Raw genomic sequence first — 17,465 nt, 5'->3', positions numbered from 1 at the left:
CATGAAGGCTGTATCTTGTAACTACCCGACACCCTGCCTAAGTTTAGGAATGGCAAATAGGTTTTATCTTGGGTAGGAATCCCAACTGATTGATACAGGCTGTACTGAGAAGGACTGCTTGGGCTAAATGGAAAGGCATATAGACAAAGTATATACTGGATGAGGGACAGGGAAATCAACCACCAGTAATATGGGCCTGCCATCCTGAGTCTAGTCCAGTGGGAGATTTTGGAAATGTCTGAAGATATTTCTGGTTGTCCCAACTGTGGAAGCACTAGTGGTAGAGGTAAGGGATGCTGCTCAATAGTCTACGATTACTCCCAACCCACCAAAACAAAGAATTATCTGTACAGGAGGTTAGTAATTTGAAATTGGGAAACCATGATCTAGTCAAATCTATCCTATAGTTAGTTCATCAATCAAGTCTTTACCCAAATGACATTAAATTGGTCTTCAGACACTGTTCCTGAGCTACCCTTCCTAATGCTAGGGTAATACTATATAACTTCATTGGAGTATTAGAACTACGGAGTCAATTTGATTTATGCACATTACTCTGATCTGTCCCTAACTTAGTATTGTGATCACAAATTATTTTATCCCCTGAAGCCTTGGTTTCCTCATCTATAAGAAGAGAGGGTTAGACTAGATAATCACTGTCATCACAAACAAAAACAAAACTGCTAGGAAGTCCTTACATGTGCCAAAGGGAATAAGCCCTTATTGATACTTTCTTGAACAAAAGATGATTTTTCCTCAGTTTAAGACAAGTTTACCACTTCCTTTCAATTTCTGTTAATGCAGATTTACTAGGTGTGCCTGAAATTAAAACCATTTTAATTTTCATGTAATGCTTCATTATTTTCCATCTGAACCTTTAAGTTAAGATGCTTTGGCATCTCTAGGTATTCTGGCCTTCTTGCCCTCCACCATTATACTACCTGAATTTAACCCTTATGACACACATTTATAGATTTTTCTAAGTCATAATCAAATTATTTTCACCTGTGGTACCTCTTGTGGTAGTAAAGCTAGTATGTTTACCACGTTGTCTGCTATTATGTCCACTAGAAATACTAGAAAACCAATATGTCCACTACCTAGCTGTCCAATAGCAAATGTCTCAAGTTTCTGACATCACTTGGGAAGACTGCATTTTGGATGTCATTTCAGTATTATAAGATAATTCTACGTTTAAATGAACACAAGATCAAAATGAAGAGTGACTCTGAAATGATCCTCCCTTTAGCATTTACTCCTTAGGGGATAATCTTTTTGAGATTTTTTCATAATGGTCTTACTTAAAACCAGATTATAACTCTTTGTGGCCTAACTCCCAAATCCCTGAGCTAGTAGTTAGGGGTTCCAACAAGCTCCCTCTTTCCTTCAATCATATTAACTTCAGCTGTCATTAGTACCTCCCTTCTGCCTGAAGAGGCTCATTGGTTTAGAATGTCCTCAAAGTTCTGTGCCCTCAGCTTTTAAATCAATACAATCTCAATGTAATCTAATACACAGTACTCTGAAAACAAATGCTAAGCAAATCATACTAGTATTCAATTCATCGCATTTCATGTTTTTGGCATAGACACAAATAAGTTCACAAGTAAACAGATTGTAAATTGAGAGAATTTGTCAAGGGCTGTTTAAGTTTTCCATTATTTTATGTATTTGTTACTTAATTTTATATAAAAAATGTGAAAGTATAACTGCCCTTTTTTAAAATTCAGAGAGACTTTTTAACAACACTCTCAACAGAGTCCTTTGACAGTGAATCAAAATAAAATTCTGCCTCTGTTTGCACTAAGTATACCCTACTGCATCAAATACTTAAGCATAAAGGATTCAGAAGGAGAAAGACAAGAAGAGAGAAAGAAAAAAACAATTCTTATTATAACTGTTAAAACTAACAGTGATAACAGAAACAATAAGAGAGCCCCCAAAATGATGAGAAGAGCACAAGACATTTGTTTCTACACATCTTCTGGATTCAGAGGAGAAGATCTATATATTTAATCCTACCAAAAGTAAAAACATACCTAATTTTATTTTCCAGGTCTTCACTATCTGATTCTTCAGAGCTTCTGTACTTATCTGGATCTGGAAGTGTGCTCGGATCAAATCCATCATCATCATCATCACTCCAATCCAGAAAGGCTTCCTCTTCATCTCTGACCTATAAAAACACAAGGGGAGTTGCGGTTTAAGAAAACAGCTGATGAATAATCAAGTCTTATTTCAAGACACAAATACTTGTCTAATTGATATCCTCAAAGTGGAAGCCTTCTATTCTGGTGAAAGCTACTATGTGACTTTCAGAACCATTATCATTTGCAAAGAGAAAGGAAACCCATGTCATTTCAAAAATAAAATGAAAATATGGTTCAGGAAGTAAATCACCATTAAGTCCCTTAAACAAAATATGTGAAAAATGGTCAGTTTTATTACTTCCACATAACTCAACTGTCAAAGAAATAAAGTATAAAATAGTTTTTGTGCTCCTGTCCATACACATGTGAATTTCAAAACTCCCAAAAATATCATATGAGAATATAAAAGGCCAGAAGACAGGTACAGAAACTCTCTTTCTGTCTGATGACTTTATGATCACAGTAATCTAAGTGTTAAAATTAATAATCAGATCAATACAACCTCATTAATAGTAAGGAGGGTTCTAAATTCAAGTTTAAGTATGAAGTCACTAAAACAATGGAAAAGGAGAGGAATACCAAAAGACAGGAGAAACAGTAACACATGGAAGAAGTTGGGAATAATTCCGTTTTATGCCAAGTATGTACGTAGGAGGGCTTTTTTTTTTTTTTTTTTGCTTTTATTTTATAGTGGTTTATTTTTGTCAAAGAACAAAGCAATGTAATGTTAAAATACACTTACTACACATTTATGTAATGACCATCCCTTATAAAAAATTTATTTCTGGCACATTGTGCTTATCTATTAGGTTACAAAACCAAACAAGCATCACCACATGCATTTAGCAGATTATAAGTAGGACTTAAAAAAAAAATTCTGGATGAGTTTCTCTCAGTTACCATCTTTATAATTCTTCTTCACACCATATGAGACAAACGTCAATGATTCTGTTTTCAAATGTTTAATGTTCTTTCCCAGGAAGTGCATAACAACTCAGAATAGCGTAGCAAGTGACTGTGCAAAGCCATGGTAGAGGCCCTCTAATACCTTCTGAACATCTCTCCCTTGATAACCTCTCAACATAACAAAAGGAGGAAGAAGAAAAGAAAAGAAGGGTTAGTCATCACTGCAAAAGGCCCCTATTACTTTCCTGGTAAAGCTTCCAGCTGAAAATAACAGGGCTGGAAAAAATGTATCAAAGGTGGGAGTGGAGGGATTGCCATGGACAGCAGTAAGCAGCACCCTGCACAGCCTACTAGATGGTCTACTTGAAAATAATCAAGGGTATCAACAAAAACTGAATGTCCTCATATACTCAAAAACACTAATCTCCTGGGCTACAAGATATTTCCAATTTTCCAGTCTGATGCTCTCAAAGGAATGTGAAGACAGAGCAGATTCAAAATAATTTTCAAGTTTTTTGGTCTCTCTTTACACTTAAAAAGTATGAAGGACTCCAAAGATCTGTGAATGTGGATTATATTTACTGATATTTACTGTATTAGAAATTAAAACTAAGATTTTTTAAAAATTAATTTTAAAGTAAAATTCACATTAACATAAATGTCATATTTTATGAAAAACAGTTATAATTTCCCAAAATACCATTGTTTTATATTTTTGCAAGTTTCTTTAATAACTAGTATTTTTTTTCTTTTCTTTCTTTCTTTCTTTTTTTTTTAAGAGAGTGTGCACATGTGAGCCAGGGGAGAGAGGCAGGGAGAGGGAGAGAGAGAGGGAATCTCAAGCAGGCTGCACACCCAGTGGGGAGCCTGACACCAGGGCTTGATCTCATGACCCTGAGAACATGACCTGAACCAAAACCAAGAGTCGGATGCTTAACAGACTGAGCCACCCAGGTGCCCCTTCAGTAACTAGTTTAAAAGAAGACAGCTGAGTGCCCAAATGTTCCTCTGCATTCACAATGTGTTGTTCTTTCTGGGTGAAGTATATGAAGAAAATCTAGTCTCTCTGAGATAGATGGTTGGGAAAGGGAAGAATAGCCTTTTCAGGGAATGGCAGTTACTTTTCTTTGATAACACAACAAATCCTGAAGAGTAGTTTCAGAACAAGTAGTTGCAATGTAGAATCTGAACCATTCTGTACTGTTACATTAAAACCCATCGGTCTACTTTTCACTTTGAATGTATCTTTTACCAGTGAGTGATTTTGTAATATCATGTATAAGCTATGTGGAAAACACTGGTTCACTGAATTATGCAGATCTTCCTTATGTGAATCTTCAAGTGTTGATACATTTCATTTTACAATATTTTTTTTTTAAAGATTTTATTTATTTGACAGAGAGAGACACAGCGAGAAAGGGAACACACCAGGGGGAGTGGGAGAGGGAGAAGCAGTCTTCCGGCCGAGCAGGGAGCCCCATGCGGGGCTTGATCCCAGGAGCATGACCTGAGCCGAAGGCAGGCGCTAAACGACTGAGCCACACAGGCACCCCTCATTTTACAGTATTTTTTTAAAATCACATTTGTTAATATCACCTTCAATATCATAAGAAGTGTCTTTTAAAGTATGGGGAGGCTATTAGTGGATACAAGCTTTCCAAAATTCTAATTTTTTCTCAGACACTCAAATTTTATGATTAACAACAAATATTTTTGGTTTTTCCCTTGAAATGTAAGCAACAAGTGTCATTTTCCTCTGGTGGTTTTCAAACATTTCTCTTTATTATAGAGGAGTTTTTTGTTTGTTTTTTAATTTTATTTTATTATGTTATGTTACATCTGGGAATGGTTTTGTGTTCCTCTTTCTTGTGGCTCTGCAAGCTTCTTGGATCTATCATTTCATGTTTTTCACTACATTTGGGGAGTTTGGCCATTATTTCTTCAAACACTTGTATGCCTCGTCCTCATTTCTCCTTTCATAATTGCCAGGACATATACATATTGGCCTACTTCACAGTCCTCTGAGGTTTTGTTCATTTATTTTTTTCAATCTTTTTTCTTCATGGTCTTTGGACAGGGTCATTTGTACTGGGTCTCCAGATTTGCTATTCCTTTCTTCTGATATTTGCAAACTACTTTTGAGCCCACCTGACATTTTCTTTTTTTTTTTTAACTGTAATTGTGTGTTTCAGCTCTAGGACTACCCAGTTTGTTTTGTTTTTAATATAGTTTCCATAGCTCTGCTGAGATTATCTCTCTACTTATTCATTCATACTATATTTTCCTTTAATTTTCTGAACATACTTTCCTTTAATTCTTTGAACATATTTAAAATAGTTGCTTTGATGTTTGCTAAATTAAAATCTGGCCTAATAGTTTCTTTGACTGCCTTTTTCTTGGGTATGGATCACATTTTACTGCCTAACTATATCTCCAATAATTCTGTAGAAAAATAGACACTGCAGATATAGAAACTGAATTCTGTCACATTTTTCTGAGGACTACTGGATTTGTATTTTATTTATTTTTTTAATATTTTATTTATTTATTTATTTGAGAGAAAGAATGAGAGAGAGAGAGAGAGAGAGCATGAGAGGGGGCAGGGTCAGAGGGAGAAGCAGACTCCCTGCTGAGCAAGGAGCCCGATGCGGGACTCAATCCCGGGACTCCAGGATCATGACCTGAGCCGAAGGCAGACGCTTAACGACTGAGCCACCCAGGCGCCCCCAAAAGAATATTTATAAAAAGGGCACCATAATCATTTTTATCTCCTTTTGGGATTATCTTCACGAGAACATAAATACTCTGATATACCTACCACTTCCCAACTCTGACACCTCAGTGTGTTAGGACACCATGGCTAGAAACTCAGGGCAAAAGGGAACTATTTAATATTTAAGCATTAAATGCAGGAAAGTAATTAAATTTCTACCTTAGAGATGCCACACCTGACAGCAATGGGAAGGGTGGATGAAGGGTTTAAGGTTTGAAGGTTTGCAAACTGCAAACTAAGGTTGCAGTTTAAAAACTACAATAATCCAGGTGGAAAGAGGGATTCAGTGAAGAAAGTGGCCATGGAAATGGAGGTGGGGACAGGTCTGAAAGATGTCAAGGAGGGAGAACCAACCAGATTCTGTGGACTACATGGGTACATAATATATTGCAGAGAATCAATATGCACAGAACCGTAACTGCACATGTCAAATATGGTCCAAGAAAGCTGCTTGGTAAATACTGCAAAGATGCCTTACAAAAACGCCTTTCTTCAACAAGTCTTTCTTAAGAAGCTAGATGTGTTATGTGCCAGATACATAACTAGGTTCTGGGGATGCAGAGTAAATGAGACAAAGTCCCTACCCTAACCAGAAAATGAACTCTTCTAGGTTACTTACCCATGGAGAAGCATAGCATGAAAACCAGGTTCCCAACAAGAGTGAACTGACGCCACCAGTCCTGCTAAATATGCCTACCATCTTATAGAATGCGGTCTTCAACTCATGGTTCCTCTAACATGTAGCTGATTATGGATTCTGACGGTCAACATGCTTCTCTTCAGGTACTTCCAGGTTGGAAGCTGCAACCACTCGCGCCTCACTGACTAACCACTCTGCCACCCCCCCCAACCCCAGCTCAAAACAAAACAAGAACCCCTACTGTCAGGCCTATACTCCACTCTTCTCTCTTACAACCCCAAGAAATAAGGCCTCACACACAAAGAGATCAGGGTCACCTCTATGAACTGGCTGTTCCCGAAATATAGTTTCAGAACCTCTGAGGAAAATGTTTCACCTAAAATAAGAACGGCTTTTCCAAAAATAGTTACTCGGAAGACTCAATTTTAAGTAGGATACAAGAAAATATATGAAAAAGAAATGTAACCCAACTAGCTTTTATTTTGTTTTCGGTTTTGATGATGGCAAGAAACAAAGATGCGAAGTGTCACCCTCCAGCAATAAATTCACAAAGGGCTGTGACACACTTTATCTTACTTGATTTTCAAGCCGTATGAAGAAGATAATTACTGTTCTTGTTTTCAAAATGAAAAAACTGTGATTCAGAGGACTAAATAACTTAACCAAGGTCACACAAACCTGGAGATATATTAGGCCTTCTCTTGTATCACATCACCCTGAATGTCAACTTTCACTGTAAAATCTCTGGATTTGCTGCTGGTACAATTCTTCCTTCAGAATCAAGCATATTTTGCAAGCTTCAAAAAACATAGAGTGCTGTTTTCTATGCAAATGCATGCATTCACCTCCAGTCTGACTGCCCTGGTCTCCCAAGTACCTCTCTGGTGTCTCCTGCATGCAGTCCCCCCCCCCCGCCCCCCCCCGCCAAGCTTCCTCACGAGACTCTCTGTAATCATTCTTCCCCTCCATTTTTTTTTTTTTAAGATTTTATTTATTTATTTGACAGAGAGAGAGACAGCGAGAGAGGGAACAGAAGCAGGGGGGAGTAGGAGAGGGAGAAGCAGGCTTCCCCTGAGCAGGGAGCCCGACGCAGGGTCCGATCCCAGGACCCTGGGATCATGACCTGAGCCGAAGGCAGACACTTAACAACTGAGCCACCCAGGCGCCCTTCTTCCCCTCCTTCTAATCACATTATCTATGTTGTAACTAGAATGTTGTTGCTTCATTAAGGTTCAAATCTGATGGTGTTTTCACCTGCTTAGAACACTTTAAGACACTCTTTCAAGTCCTAGAACAAGTCAAGCCCCTTCCTACCTCAACATCCTCACTGGGTATTTTTCTACTAGAATCCTCCTCCACTTCCTCTTGCCTGGTGTATGGTGTTTTCTGACACCAAACGTGGTGTCTTTTTGACACCAATTTTCCAATGCCAAACGAGTGTCCCAGCAATTCAATCTGACACTATGCAGAGTTAGCAAAGACCCACAGGTAAAGGGCTCAGTCCCAGGAGACATCAAGTGCCAGCTGCAAGTGGGGTCCCCAAACGACCTGCACTTCTCCTTGGCCAACTACAAATTCTGGGGTTCTCACAACCTCCTCCTCAGGTTTAATAATTCTCTAGAATGATTCAGAACTCAGGAAAGTGCCCTGCTTATGACTGCCAGCTTATTTATCATAGAGGTAACAACTCAGGAACAACCAAATGGAAGAGATGCATAGAATAAGGTATGGAGTGGGGATGGGGTGCAGAACTTCCAGGCCCTCTCCAGGTGGGCCACCTTCCTAGCACAGTGACATATTCACCAACCTGGAAGTTCTCAGAACCTTACTGTTCAAGAGTTCTTATAACTCAATTTCCAGGCCCAATTTCCTCCCAAGAGATAGGAGGTAGGGCTAAAAGTTCCCATCCTCTAATTCTGTGTTCAGCTTCTCTGGTGACCAGGCCCCCTTCCGAAGCTATCGAAAGACTCCACCCTGAGTCACCTCATTCGCATAAACTCAAGTGTGCTGGGCAGGGGCTCCTTATGAGTAATAAAGCACTTCTACCACTCAGGAAATTCCAAGGATTTTAGAAGTTCAGTGTCGGGAACCAGGAATAAAGATCAAATATATTTTTTATTATACCACACGTGGTTAATTCCAAGTCATCAGGTCTTAGATTAAACATTTCTAAACATCACTTCCTTAGTAAAACTTCCTGAAGATTTGTTTTCAGTGTTACACCTCAAGTGAATTCCCTATTTAATGTCTGTATTTCTTTCTAAGCAGTAGGTTCCATGGGAGTAAAGGCCATATCCTGTTACTGCTGTTGAAATAAAGTCCCACAGGGCACCTGGGTGGCTCAGTCCGTTAAGCGTCTGCCTTCAGCTCAGGTCGTGATCCCAGGGTCCTGGGATCGTGCCCCGCATCAGGCTCCCTGCTCAGCTGAGAGCCTGCTTCTCCCTCTCCTGCTCCCCCTGCTTGTGTTCGCTCTCTCCTTGTCAAATAAATAAATAACATCTTAAAAAAAAAAATGAAATAAATTCCCAGGCCCAAGATGGAGGCACTCCTACCTGAGGTGCCATGTGAGCAAATCAAAACTTTTGTATCCCTGTAAATGTTCTGCTTTACCAGAGATGCACTCTATCCAGTCAGCTAATCCCCAAGTGCCAAGCCAACTCTGGTCCTTCTCACCCAGAACAAGACTGATTATGTGGTCCCAATCAATCAGATATTTTTTTCCCTCTTCCTTGTTCTTTATTCTTTATCCTATAAATGCTTCCTGCGTTATGCCCCACTTTGCAGTTCTTCAATAGGAGACTGTCCATTTCACAAAATGTTAAAAGCTTGTATCACCTAAATTGTCTTCTTTGAACATTTTTCTTAAAATTGCTCACTGCTAAAATCAAAAAGCATAGAGCAGGTTCTCAAATACTTGATAAGTAAATAGATATTTAATGTGAAAATATTAAAGTGGAATACAATATTATTAATGAGTATATAAATACTTATAATTGATAAAGGTTTAATACCAGTTAAGTTAGAAATCTTATCAATTTAGATCTGATTGTAGGATTTTTATTGATAATTGTCAACCACTTATGTCTCAGATTCCTCAAGAATAAAATAGAAATATGTCATAATATTTAGGCATAAGGAAGCTGATAACAATTTTAATTAATTGCAGGTGCTTGGAAAATATGCAATCAGCATCTTAATAGGAAAAAAATGGTCAGTAAAGAAAAATGAATGTGTGATAATGCCTATAAAATAATAAATTATGTTTAAAATTCCCTCTAGAAGATTGTGTAAGAAAACTTCAGGTAAGAGCTATACACACACTAAGGGCTTACACATACACAAAGAATCTAGTTATGGACTTGGCTATGAACAAGTCCTTGACCCTTACATTCATTCAAAAAATTCAGAAACCTCAAGCACTTACTTCAGCTCAAATTAATAATCATTTTCTGAGTGCTCCATATATTTAGCCCATCATGGGTAGGCAAAAATGAATGAGTCAGGGTCTTACTTTTGAGAACTTTAAAATTTTAGAACATTGTTTAAACTTCCTTCAGCAGACAGACAGCAGAGAGAGCCAGACCCTATGCCTAACTACGCTTCTATACATGCTGGATTTCCTTTACTTCTTTTTCTTTCTGAGGGCACTCACAACCACAGCCAAAGCAAAAACAAAAGTGAAATCCTAGCGCTAAAAGTGAGAGAGTACAAAGTGGCCCAATAAGAAATGTAACACACTCAAAGCTTGATAAAAAGAAAACACAAAGTGACATAAGTTGAGAACATCTCGAGAGGAGGGCTGACAAGGGAGGAAAGAAAACGGGTGATTGCCTTGAACTACATGCAAAGTAAGAGAGCCTCACTTCGCACCGGAGTATATTTTATTAGGCCAAAGACCAAAGCGTCTCTAAAATAACAGGGAATAAGACTTGATTTCAGTCACTTTGCTAAGGAGTGGAAACAGAAGCAATACTGCATTCAGTGGATGGAGAGAACATGTGTGCTTGCAGGTCGGGATCATCAGTGAGGAAATCATCTCAAAGTCTAAATTACCTGCATTACCTTCCTCTATACTATACAGCATTCAACAAAAATAATAAAATAAGTTTTCAGAATTGTCTTCAGATTTTAGTTATTTAATTCCATTTAGGATTTTAAAAAAGAAGTCTTCCCATAATGATGAACTAAAGCATCATGAGAATGCCAACTTTGTCACAACAAAATTTCATGAGGGAAAATTCCAAAATTTGTAATAAACTATTTCTGATCCTGAAAAAGAATGTAAAGATGGCGAAAGAAAATTTTAGAGAAAAATGAGGTATTCAAAATACAATTTGTTATCACTAACAGAACTTCAAAACAACTTTCTAAGAAAGCACTGAGAAAATGATACTTCATAGTTTTGAAATTTAAAATAAAAATTCTGATTGCTAAAGACAGCCAACCATCTTCAGTAGTTAGAGATGGATTGATTTTTTTTTGAGAAGCTATACATTCCAGGTACAAAGTTCCTGAGTGAAAAAAATCATTGAAATGGTTTTTCTCAACTATAAGCACAAAAAGGTTAATGATATTAAATGCTGAAAGTCAGTATCTACTTACTAAGGTCCATGTGCAGAATAGTAAACATAGGAGAAGATGACAGAGCTGAGAGATCACTGCTCCTGACCATAATGCCAAATTTTAATAGCCTGACACCTTCACTTTTTAATAAGGATGTTGTCACACTCATTAAAATATTTTAGAATATTTTCAGTTTCTGGCTCCTAGAAATTTATTCCATAATGGCGATGTTGGGCTGTGGCCTAATGCTGATTTTTATACTTGGTGCTGGGTATCTGGCCAAAGTGTGTCTTCTCTGCACTTCCAATATGTACTGGCTGAACTGCACTTGAAATCCACCACCCTGGTTGAGGGTTCTGGACTCTATAGTTATGGGGTTCTTTTTCAGAAATCTGTCCTTCCTGACTCCAGCACTTATCTAACAGGCATAGTGTGTCAGAGGAAGGCAACACATTTCAGCCATGGCCATCTAATCATAGAGGAACCCGAGAAGACAAAGGGAACACAGGATGTTGGGAAATGATAAAAGCAATATCCAGGGGAACAAGGAGGAGAATTTAAGCAAAGGCTACCTGTTTAGAGAATTTCTTTCTTAAATCTAGTCAAGCTTATCCGAATTCCACTCAGTACCCTCTTTATTTTTTCTAAGCGTTCCAAAACAATAGAAATATCTGATTGAAAGACTATGAGGAGGTAATATAAGTAATACATGAAGTGAACACAGTTAAGAATGGCAGGCGAAGGGCTGGCACATGAATATTCAAAGCCTCAAAGAGCGAGTCCCAAATTTGGAAGGATTTTCAGAATTTGGAATAGTCACTCAACAACTATATACTGCATACTTACTGTTTGCTGAGCATTGCTACAGAAGAAGAATGTAATCTGAAACACGGCATGACAGAAGAGCCTATGATTCAGCATTTTAACCTTAATAAGACTTCAACAAAATGAAATTCCTTCTAAAACTGCCTTACAAAAAATTCATTATTCTTCCTAAATTGCTTACTTAATATATGAATATCTCATAGAGCTCTGAAAGATACTGAGAATGCTACAATTTCATAATATCCTATTACATAATGGTGCTTCCCATTGTTGATCATCTTTATTTCTCATTCTCTCTCTTTTTTTTTTAAGATTTTATTTATCTGACAGAGAGAGAAACAGTGAGAGTAGGAACACAAGCAGGGGGAGTGGGAGAGGGAGAAGCAGACTCCCTGCTGAGCAGGGAGCCCGATGTGGGCTTGATCCCAGGACCCTGAGATCATGACCTGAGCCGAAGGCAGACGCTTAGCGACTGAGCCACCCAGGCGCCCCTTCTCATTCTCTTCTTTTCAGAGGAAAGTTACATCAAATAAGATATTAAACAAAATACAAATTCCAGTTTGCCATTCTTGTCACAATAATGAACACTTTAATCTAAAATGAGTCACAAGACCCTGATTTGATTGTCCCACCCGTCGCTGGCTGCAAGTCCTTAAGCAATTTACTAACTCTGGGAGCTTGTTTCCTCATCTGTATAATCTAAACACTGCCATCTACCATTCAACGTTGCTGTGAGGATCAAATGAGAAGGCACAAGAAGTCTGTGACAATGTTTATCATCATTAATAGCAGAACTGTACAAATGGGAAAAAGACATGCCAGCAGTTTGGCGGTCTTATCCTTTCTAGGTATCCCTCTGCTTTCTCCAAATATGAATTCTAACACAGGCAGAAATGTGCAACAGATTTAAATCTCCTTAGGAAGCAGTGTATTCATAATAAAAAAATAGAAAATTATACACAAAAGAGAACAGAATTGAAACTATCAATGTTAGAATGTTAGCAAAGGTAGTTCAAGAATAAATAAAAGTACTACTTTGTAAACCAAGTAGTAAATTTGATGAATGGAGTATTATTCAACAATGACAAGGACTGATCTATGCAATAACATGGGTGAATTTCAAATGCACCTTACTGAGTGAAAGAGAATGGACCCCAAAGGCTATATACTGAGTGATTCAATTTATATTAAAATCTGGGAAAACCAACAACAATAACAACAAACTAGGGACAGAAAACAGATCAGTGATTGCCAGGTGTTTGGGAGAAGGTAGCAATCATTTTTTGGGATGATGACGTACCTGTACCAACCATCCCTCACTCCTGTCCCTGGCCAAGAACTAATGCTTGGTACAACTATATTTATTGGGGCTAAAATCTGATACTAAACTGAGAACACAGGCCTCAAATCAGACAGTTCTGAGTTTTTAAGAGGGTCATTCATTCCCAAAAGCCCTGAATATGAATTCGTTTTCAATTGCCGAATGACACATGCCAGTCCCTTAAGAACTGTTTCAGGCTGCTGACAAGCTGAAAAACACAAAAGTCATAAACTCCACATTTTTAAAGGCAAGAATTCCGAACAGCAATTCATAAAACAGTCATAGAATGAGTGGGATCAAATACCCCTCTGTCACGTGAGTATCTTTGCAATCTTTGGCCAAACTTTTCATATCTCAGGGAGAAAAGGGAAACCGGAACGCCGCCTGTTAGGCTCTAGCTTTAGAGCAACAGAACACTGACAGGATGGGTTTCAGTCACGTGCATGTTTACTTTTCCTAGATTCCTCATGGTTTGTTCTACCAATTCATCATTTCTCCAAGGGGAAATCCAAGTACAACCTCAACTTCCCTCAGTGAGCTAGTGGAAAACTACCCTCTGCAGGGACTAAAACTGGTTCGTGTTTGGTGAAAATTAAATAGCAATTTAAAATCAGAAATAAAATGAATGAATTCAAGTTTTGACCAATGCATATGAATGAATCCAGTAGAACATGAAAATTCACTAACCGTGAGCATACAAAAAGCCAAAAATGCCAAATAATGTGTGAAACATCCCTTACAAATATAAAAGTTACAAACCATGATGGTGTATCTTTTAAGTAAACAGGTGATTGTGGTATCACTGAAGGAGATGTCGCTGAACGAACATTCCCATCCCAAACCAACTTCTTTTAGCATTTTGTAGAGCGGGGCCTCAGTTGCTTCTGCTAAGACCACCCTCCTCTGAGAGTCAGCCTCCTAATAAAAGTTGATCATTTCCAATGGGCTAGTTTTAAATAAAACTGTCCGTTAAAAAAAAAAAATCACAGCAATAAAAATGTTTTCTTCTTCGTTTTCTTTTTTTTTCTTTTAAGATTTTATTTGAGAGAGAGAGAATGAGAGAGACAGCATGAGAGGGGGGAGGGTCAGAGGGAGAAGCAGACTCCCCGCTGAGCAGGGAGCTGATATGGGACTTAATCCTGAGACTCCAAGATCAAGACCCGAGCTGAAGGCAGTCGCTTAACCAACTGAGCCACCCAGGCGCCTCCTCTTCATTTCCACTCCCTCCCGCCTGCCAATATTTTAACACTAATGACTCAAGGTGAGGGGAGGAGAGATAAAACAAAGACATTACTTTGGAAAATACGTGGTTCTTTAAAAGTTAATAACAGAGTTACCAAACAAACAATTCCAATCCTAGGTATACCCCCAAGAGAAATGGAAATATATTTCCACACAAAAACTTACACATAAACAAAATCTGCACCTAGCAGTATTATTCGTAATAGCCAAAAAGTTTAAACAACCCAAGTGTTCTAACAAATGATAAATGGATAAATAAAACATAGGACATCCATACAATGAAATGTCACTCATTAATGAAAGAAATGAAGTGCAGTAGCCTTCATCAATGGTTTCAGTTACCTGCATTAAACCATGGGCTGGAAGCAGATGATCTCTTTCTGACACACTGTCAGGCCCACGAAGCCTAGCGCTACGTCACAATGCCTACGTCATTCCCCTCACTGCAGCTCATCACACAGGCATTCTGTCATCTCACACCATCACAAGAATAAGGGTGAGTCTGGTACAGTAAGACATAACCTCTACCATAATACAAGGTTATAACTGTTCTATTATTGTTATTAATCTTTTATTGTGACTGATATATAAGTTAAACTTGATCATAGGTATGTATAAGAAAAAAATAGTATACATAGGGTTTGGTACTATCCAGAGTTTCAGGCATCCACTGGGGGTCTCGGAACATATTGCCAGTGGATAAGGGGGAAGTATTATATATGTATGCCCCTACATTACTGACCCTATTAATCTGGAAAGACTTTAGGAGCAGTAACCTTTGTATTTCTCTTTGTATCCCTCAGAGCCCCTTATCACGTGCACTTTGCACACAGTAAGCACTGAGAAAATACTTGTTGCAAAAATATAATGTATAAGCTAACTGTGTGTGGTCCTAGATCCCTGGACCAAGTGAGACAACCAACACATTTCTCCCCCTAAGATTTGTATTAGAAAACATTCATATGCTTTAAATTTCAGCTTCTATATTTGTAGCCAGCTTTTCGTTATAGCACTTATTTCCAAGGTTAAAACTGTAAGCAATATATATGACCCTACATATACTTCATGAAATAGTTTACTCATTTTTTCAAATTTGTGAATATTCTGGGGTTGTGCTGAAATATATCTAAAATACTTTAGAAAGCACATCCCTTTGTTCTGAATAAATGAGAAGCTCATAAACATATGCTGCAGTCTAAATATTTTATTTGCTAATAAGTAACTTCTCTATAAGGAATTTTTCTTCTTTTGCCTTTACCTGAATTATAAACAAGGGAAAAGGTAGGCCAGTCAGCACAAATATCTGAAAAGCGTAAATACAGGTAATTCTAATACAAAGAAAGAAATGATATATGTCCTACAGGAGAAACTGTAATTAAAATGCTACAGAAGCTTAGCCAATGGAAGGCCTGCTCTGGTGCTCGGAGGGGGTAGCGGTGGTGGCAGATGTTAAGGAAAGTTTTATGAAGAGTGGCATTTAAGTTATGCTCAGGCTAAATAAGGATTGGGACATGTAAAGGACATGAAGAAGGCCATTTCAGGTGAAGGCATAACATCAGCAAAGACGTAGGGCATCAACTGTGTAGGCACATAAAAGGTCAGTCCTGGAAAAATAACTACAACAAGGTGCCTCCCCCCTGTCCTCCAAGAAGATGCAGCCCCTCGCCAGAGTGCACAGCCTGGGAAGCAGAAGACCACCTGGTTTTAGCTTCCACTGAACCCCCTCAGCCAAGCATTCTCCCACAGTTAACAATCAAATGGGGGAGGCCAGGATCAGGCTTGTGTGGAAAGAACATACAGGGCAGCGGTAGCGGTGACCAAGGAACTTCTGTTAAATCCTGGGTCCTCCAGGACAGCTGTGCGACTTTTGGTAAATCACAACCTTACTGTACCAGAGCTTCATTATCTGGGAATTAATATGGTATTAATAACTAAGTAGTCATGCTATGGATTAATGAAGAAATAAATATAAAGTGCCTTATACCAAGCTGGGACAATGCAGGCACTCAATAAATGACGCAAAGTAGCTGTTCTGGCAGAAGGGAAGCAGAGGGATGTAAATTATTCTAGAAGGGTGGACAGGCCTGGGATCCAGAGCTAATACATCTCTGGATTGCTGAGGGGGTCAAAATAGCTGTATTAGGTAGCTATACTTTAGCGAGGTAAAGGTAAAGTTTAGGATTACAAAATAATCCAGTGTTGTCTTTATGTTGGTGCAAAACTGCCAAAGGACTTCATTTTATTCTAATATTAAATTACCAATTTGCATTTTCTTTTGTGAAATAATGATAATGAAGGTTGTGTATGCTTTTAAAAACGTGTGCCCAATGGAAAAGTAACCAGTGGTGGCAACACTATGATATCCCTCATTTTCTTTCTTATTTTTTAATTTTTTTTTTTTTAGAGAGGGAGAGAGAGAATGAAGGGTGGGGGACAGGGAGAGAGAGAATCTCAAGCAGGCTCCACACCCAGCCCAGAGCGACGTGGGGCTCAATCCCATGACCCTGAGATCATGACCTGAGCTGAAATCAAGAGTTGGAGGCTTAATTGAGTTAAATGCAAACTTTTGAAATGCAAAAGTTTGGGAATCAGTATACTCAACATACTCCTGAGATCTCTGTAACTGGTTTTATAACCTAAGGTGTGATAAATTTCAGCCCAAGATTACAAACAATGTTAACAGATGCCTACTGGAAAAGTCAAAATAATCTGTAACCTAACACAGAGGAGGAAAAAAAATAATAAAGGTAGTTCTAGAATAACACTGCAAAGAAAGGACTGTTGGAAACCAGTCCATCTGTGAGGATCAGAAACTTAACCAGAGGCAGGTGAAAAGTGAGAACAAAAGAGAGGGTATTAAGGAGGTACCCAAAGACAGGAACTTACAGCTAAAGTTCAGAACACTGTATTCAAAGAACATTTGGGACCACTGGAATTTTGGGTGGCCTGCTTAAAGACAGTAAGATTTAAAAAAACAAACAAAAGGAAAACCAAAAACCACTAACAATGCCCACGATTAAATACGATTACTCCCACAGAGCCAGG

At 38.3% G+C, this 17,465-nt stretch overlaps 1 protein-coding gene across 2 annotated transcripts in view; it reads right to left on the bottom strand.

Annotated features, from left to right (window-relative positions):
• Positions 1-17,465, bottom strand: part of DDX10 (DEAD-box helicase 10) — a 267,172-nt gene that overhangs the window by 35,251 nt on the left and 214,456 nt on the right. For both annotated transcript variants that reach the window (XM_025893722.2, XM_073903699.1), the window contains exon 17: positions 2,040-2,176. In XM_025893722.2, coding sequence (XP_025749507.1) covers positions 2,040-2,176 — 137 coding nt within the window. The remainder of the gene's footprint in view (positions 1-2,039; positions 2,177-17,465) is intronic.

The sequence above is a fragment of the Callorhinus ursinus genome, unplaced genomic scaffold (genome assembly GCF_003265705.2).
Source record: "Callorhinus ursinus isolate GAN/ISIS: 27379988/994484 unplaced genomic scaffold, GSC_fseal_2.0 scaffold19, whole genome shotgun sequence".
In the NCBI taxonomy this organism is placed as follows: Eukaryota; Metazoa; Chordata; class Mammalia; order Carnivora; family Otariidae; genus Callorhinus; species Callorhinus ursinus.
This window is presented reverse-complemented; position numbering and strand designations above follow the sequence as displayed.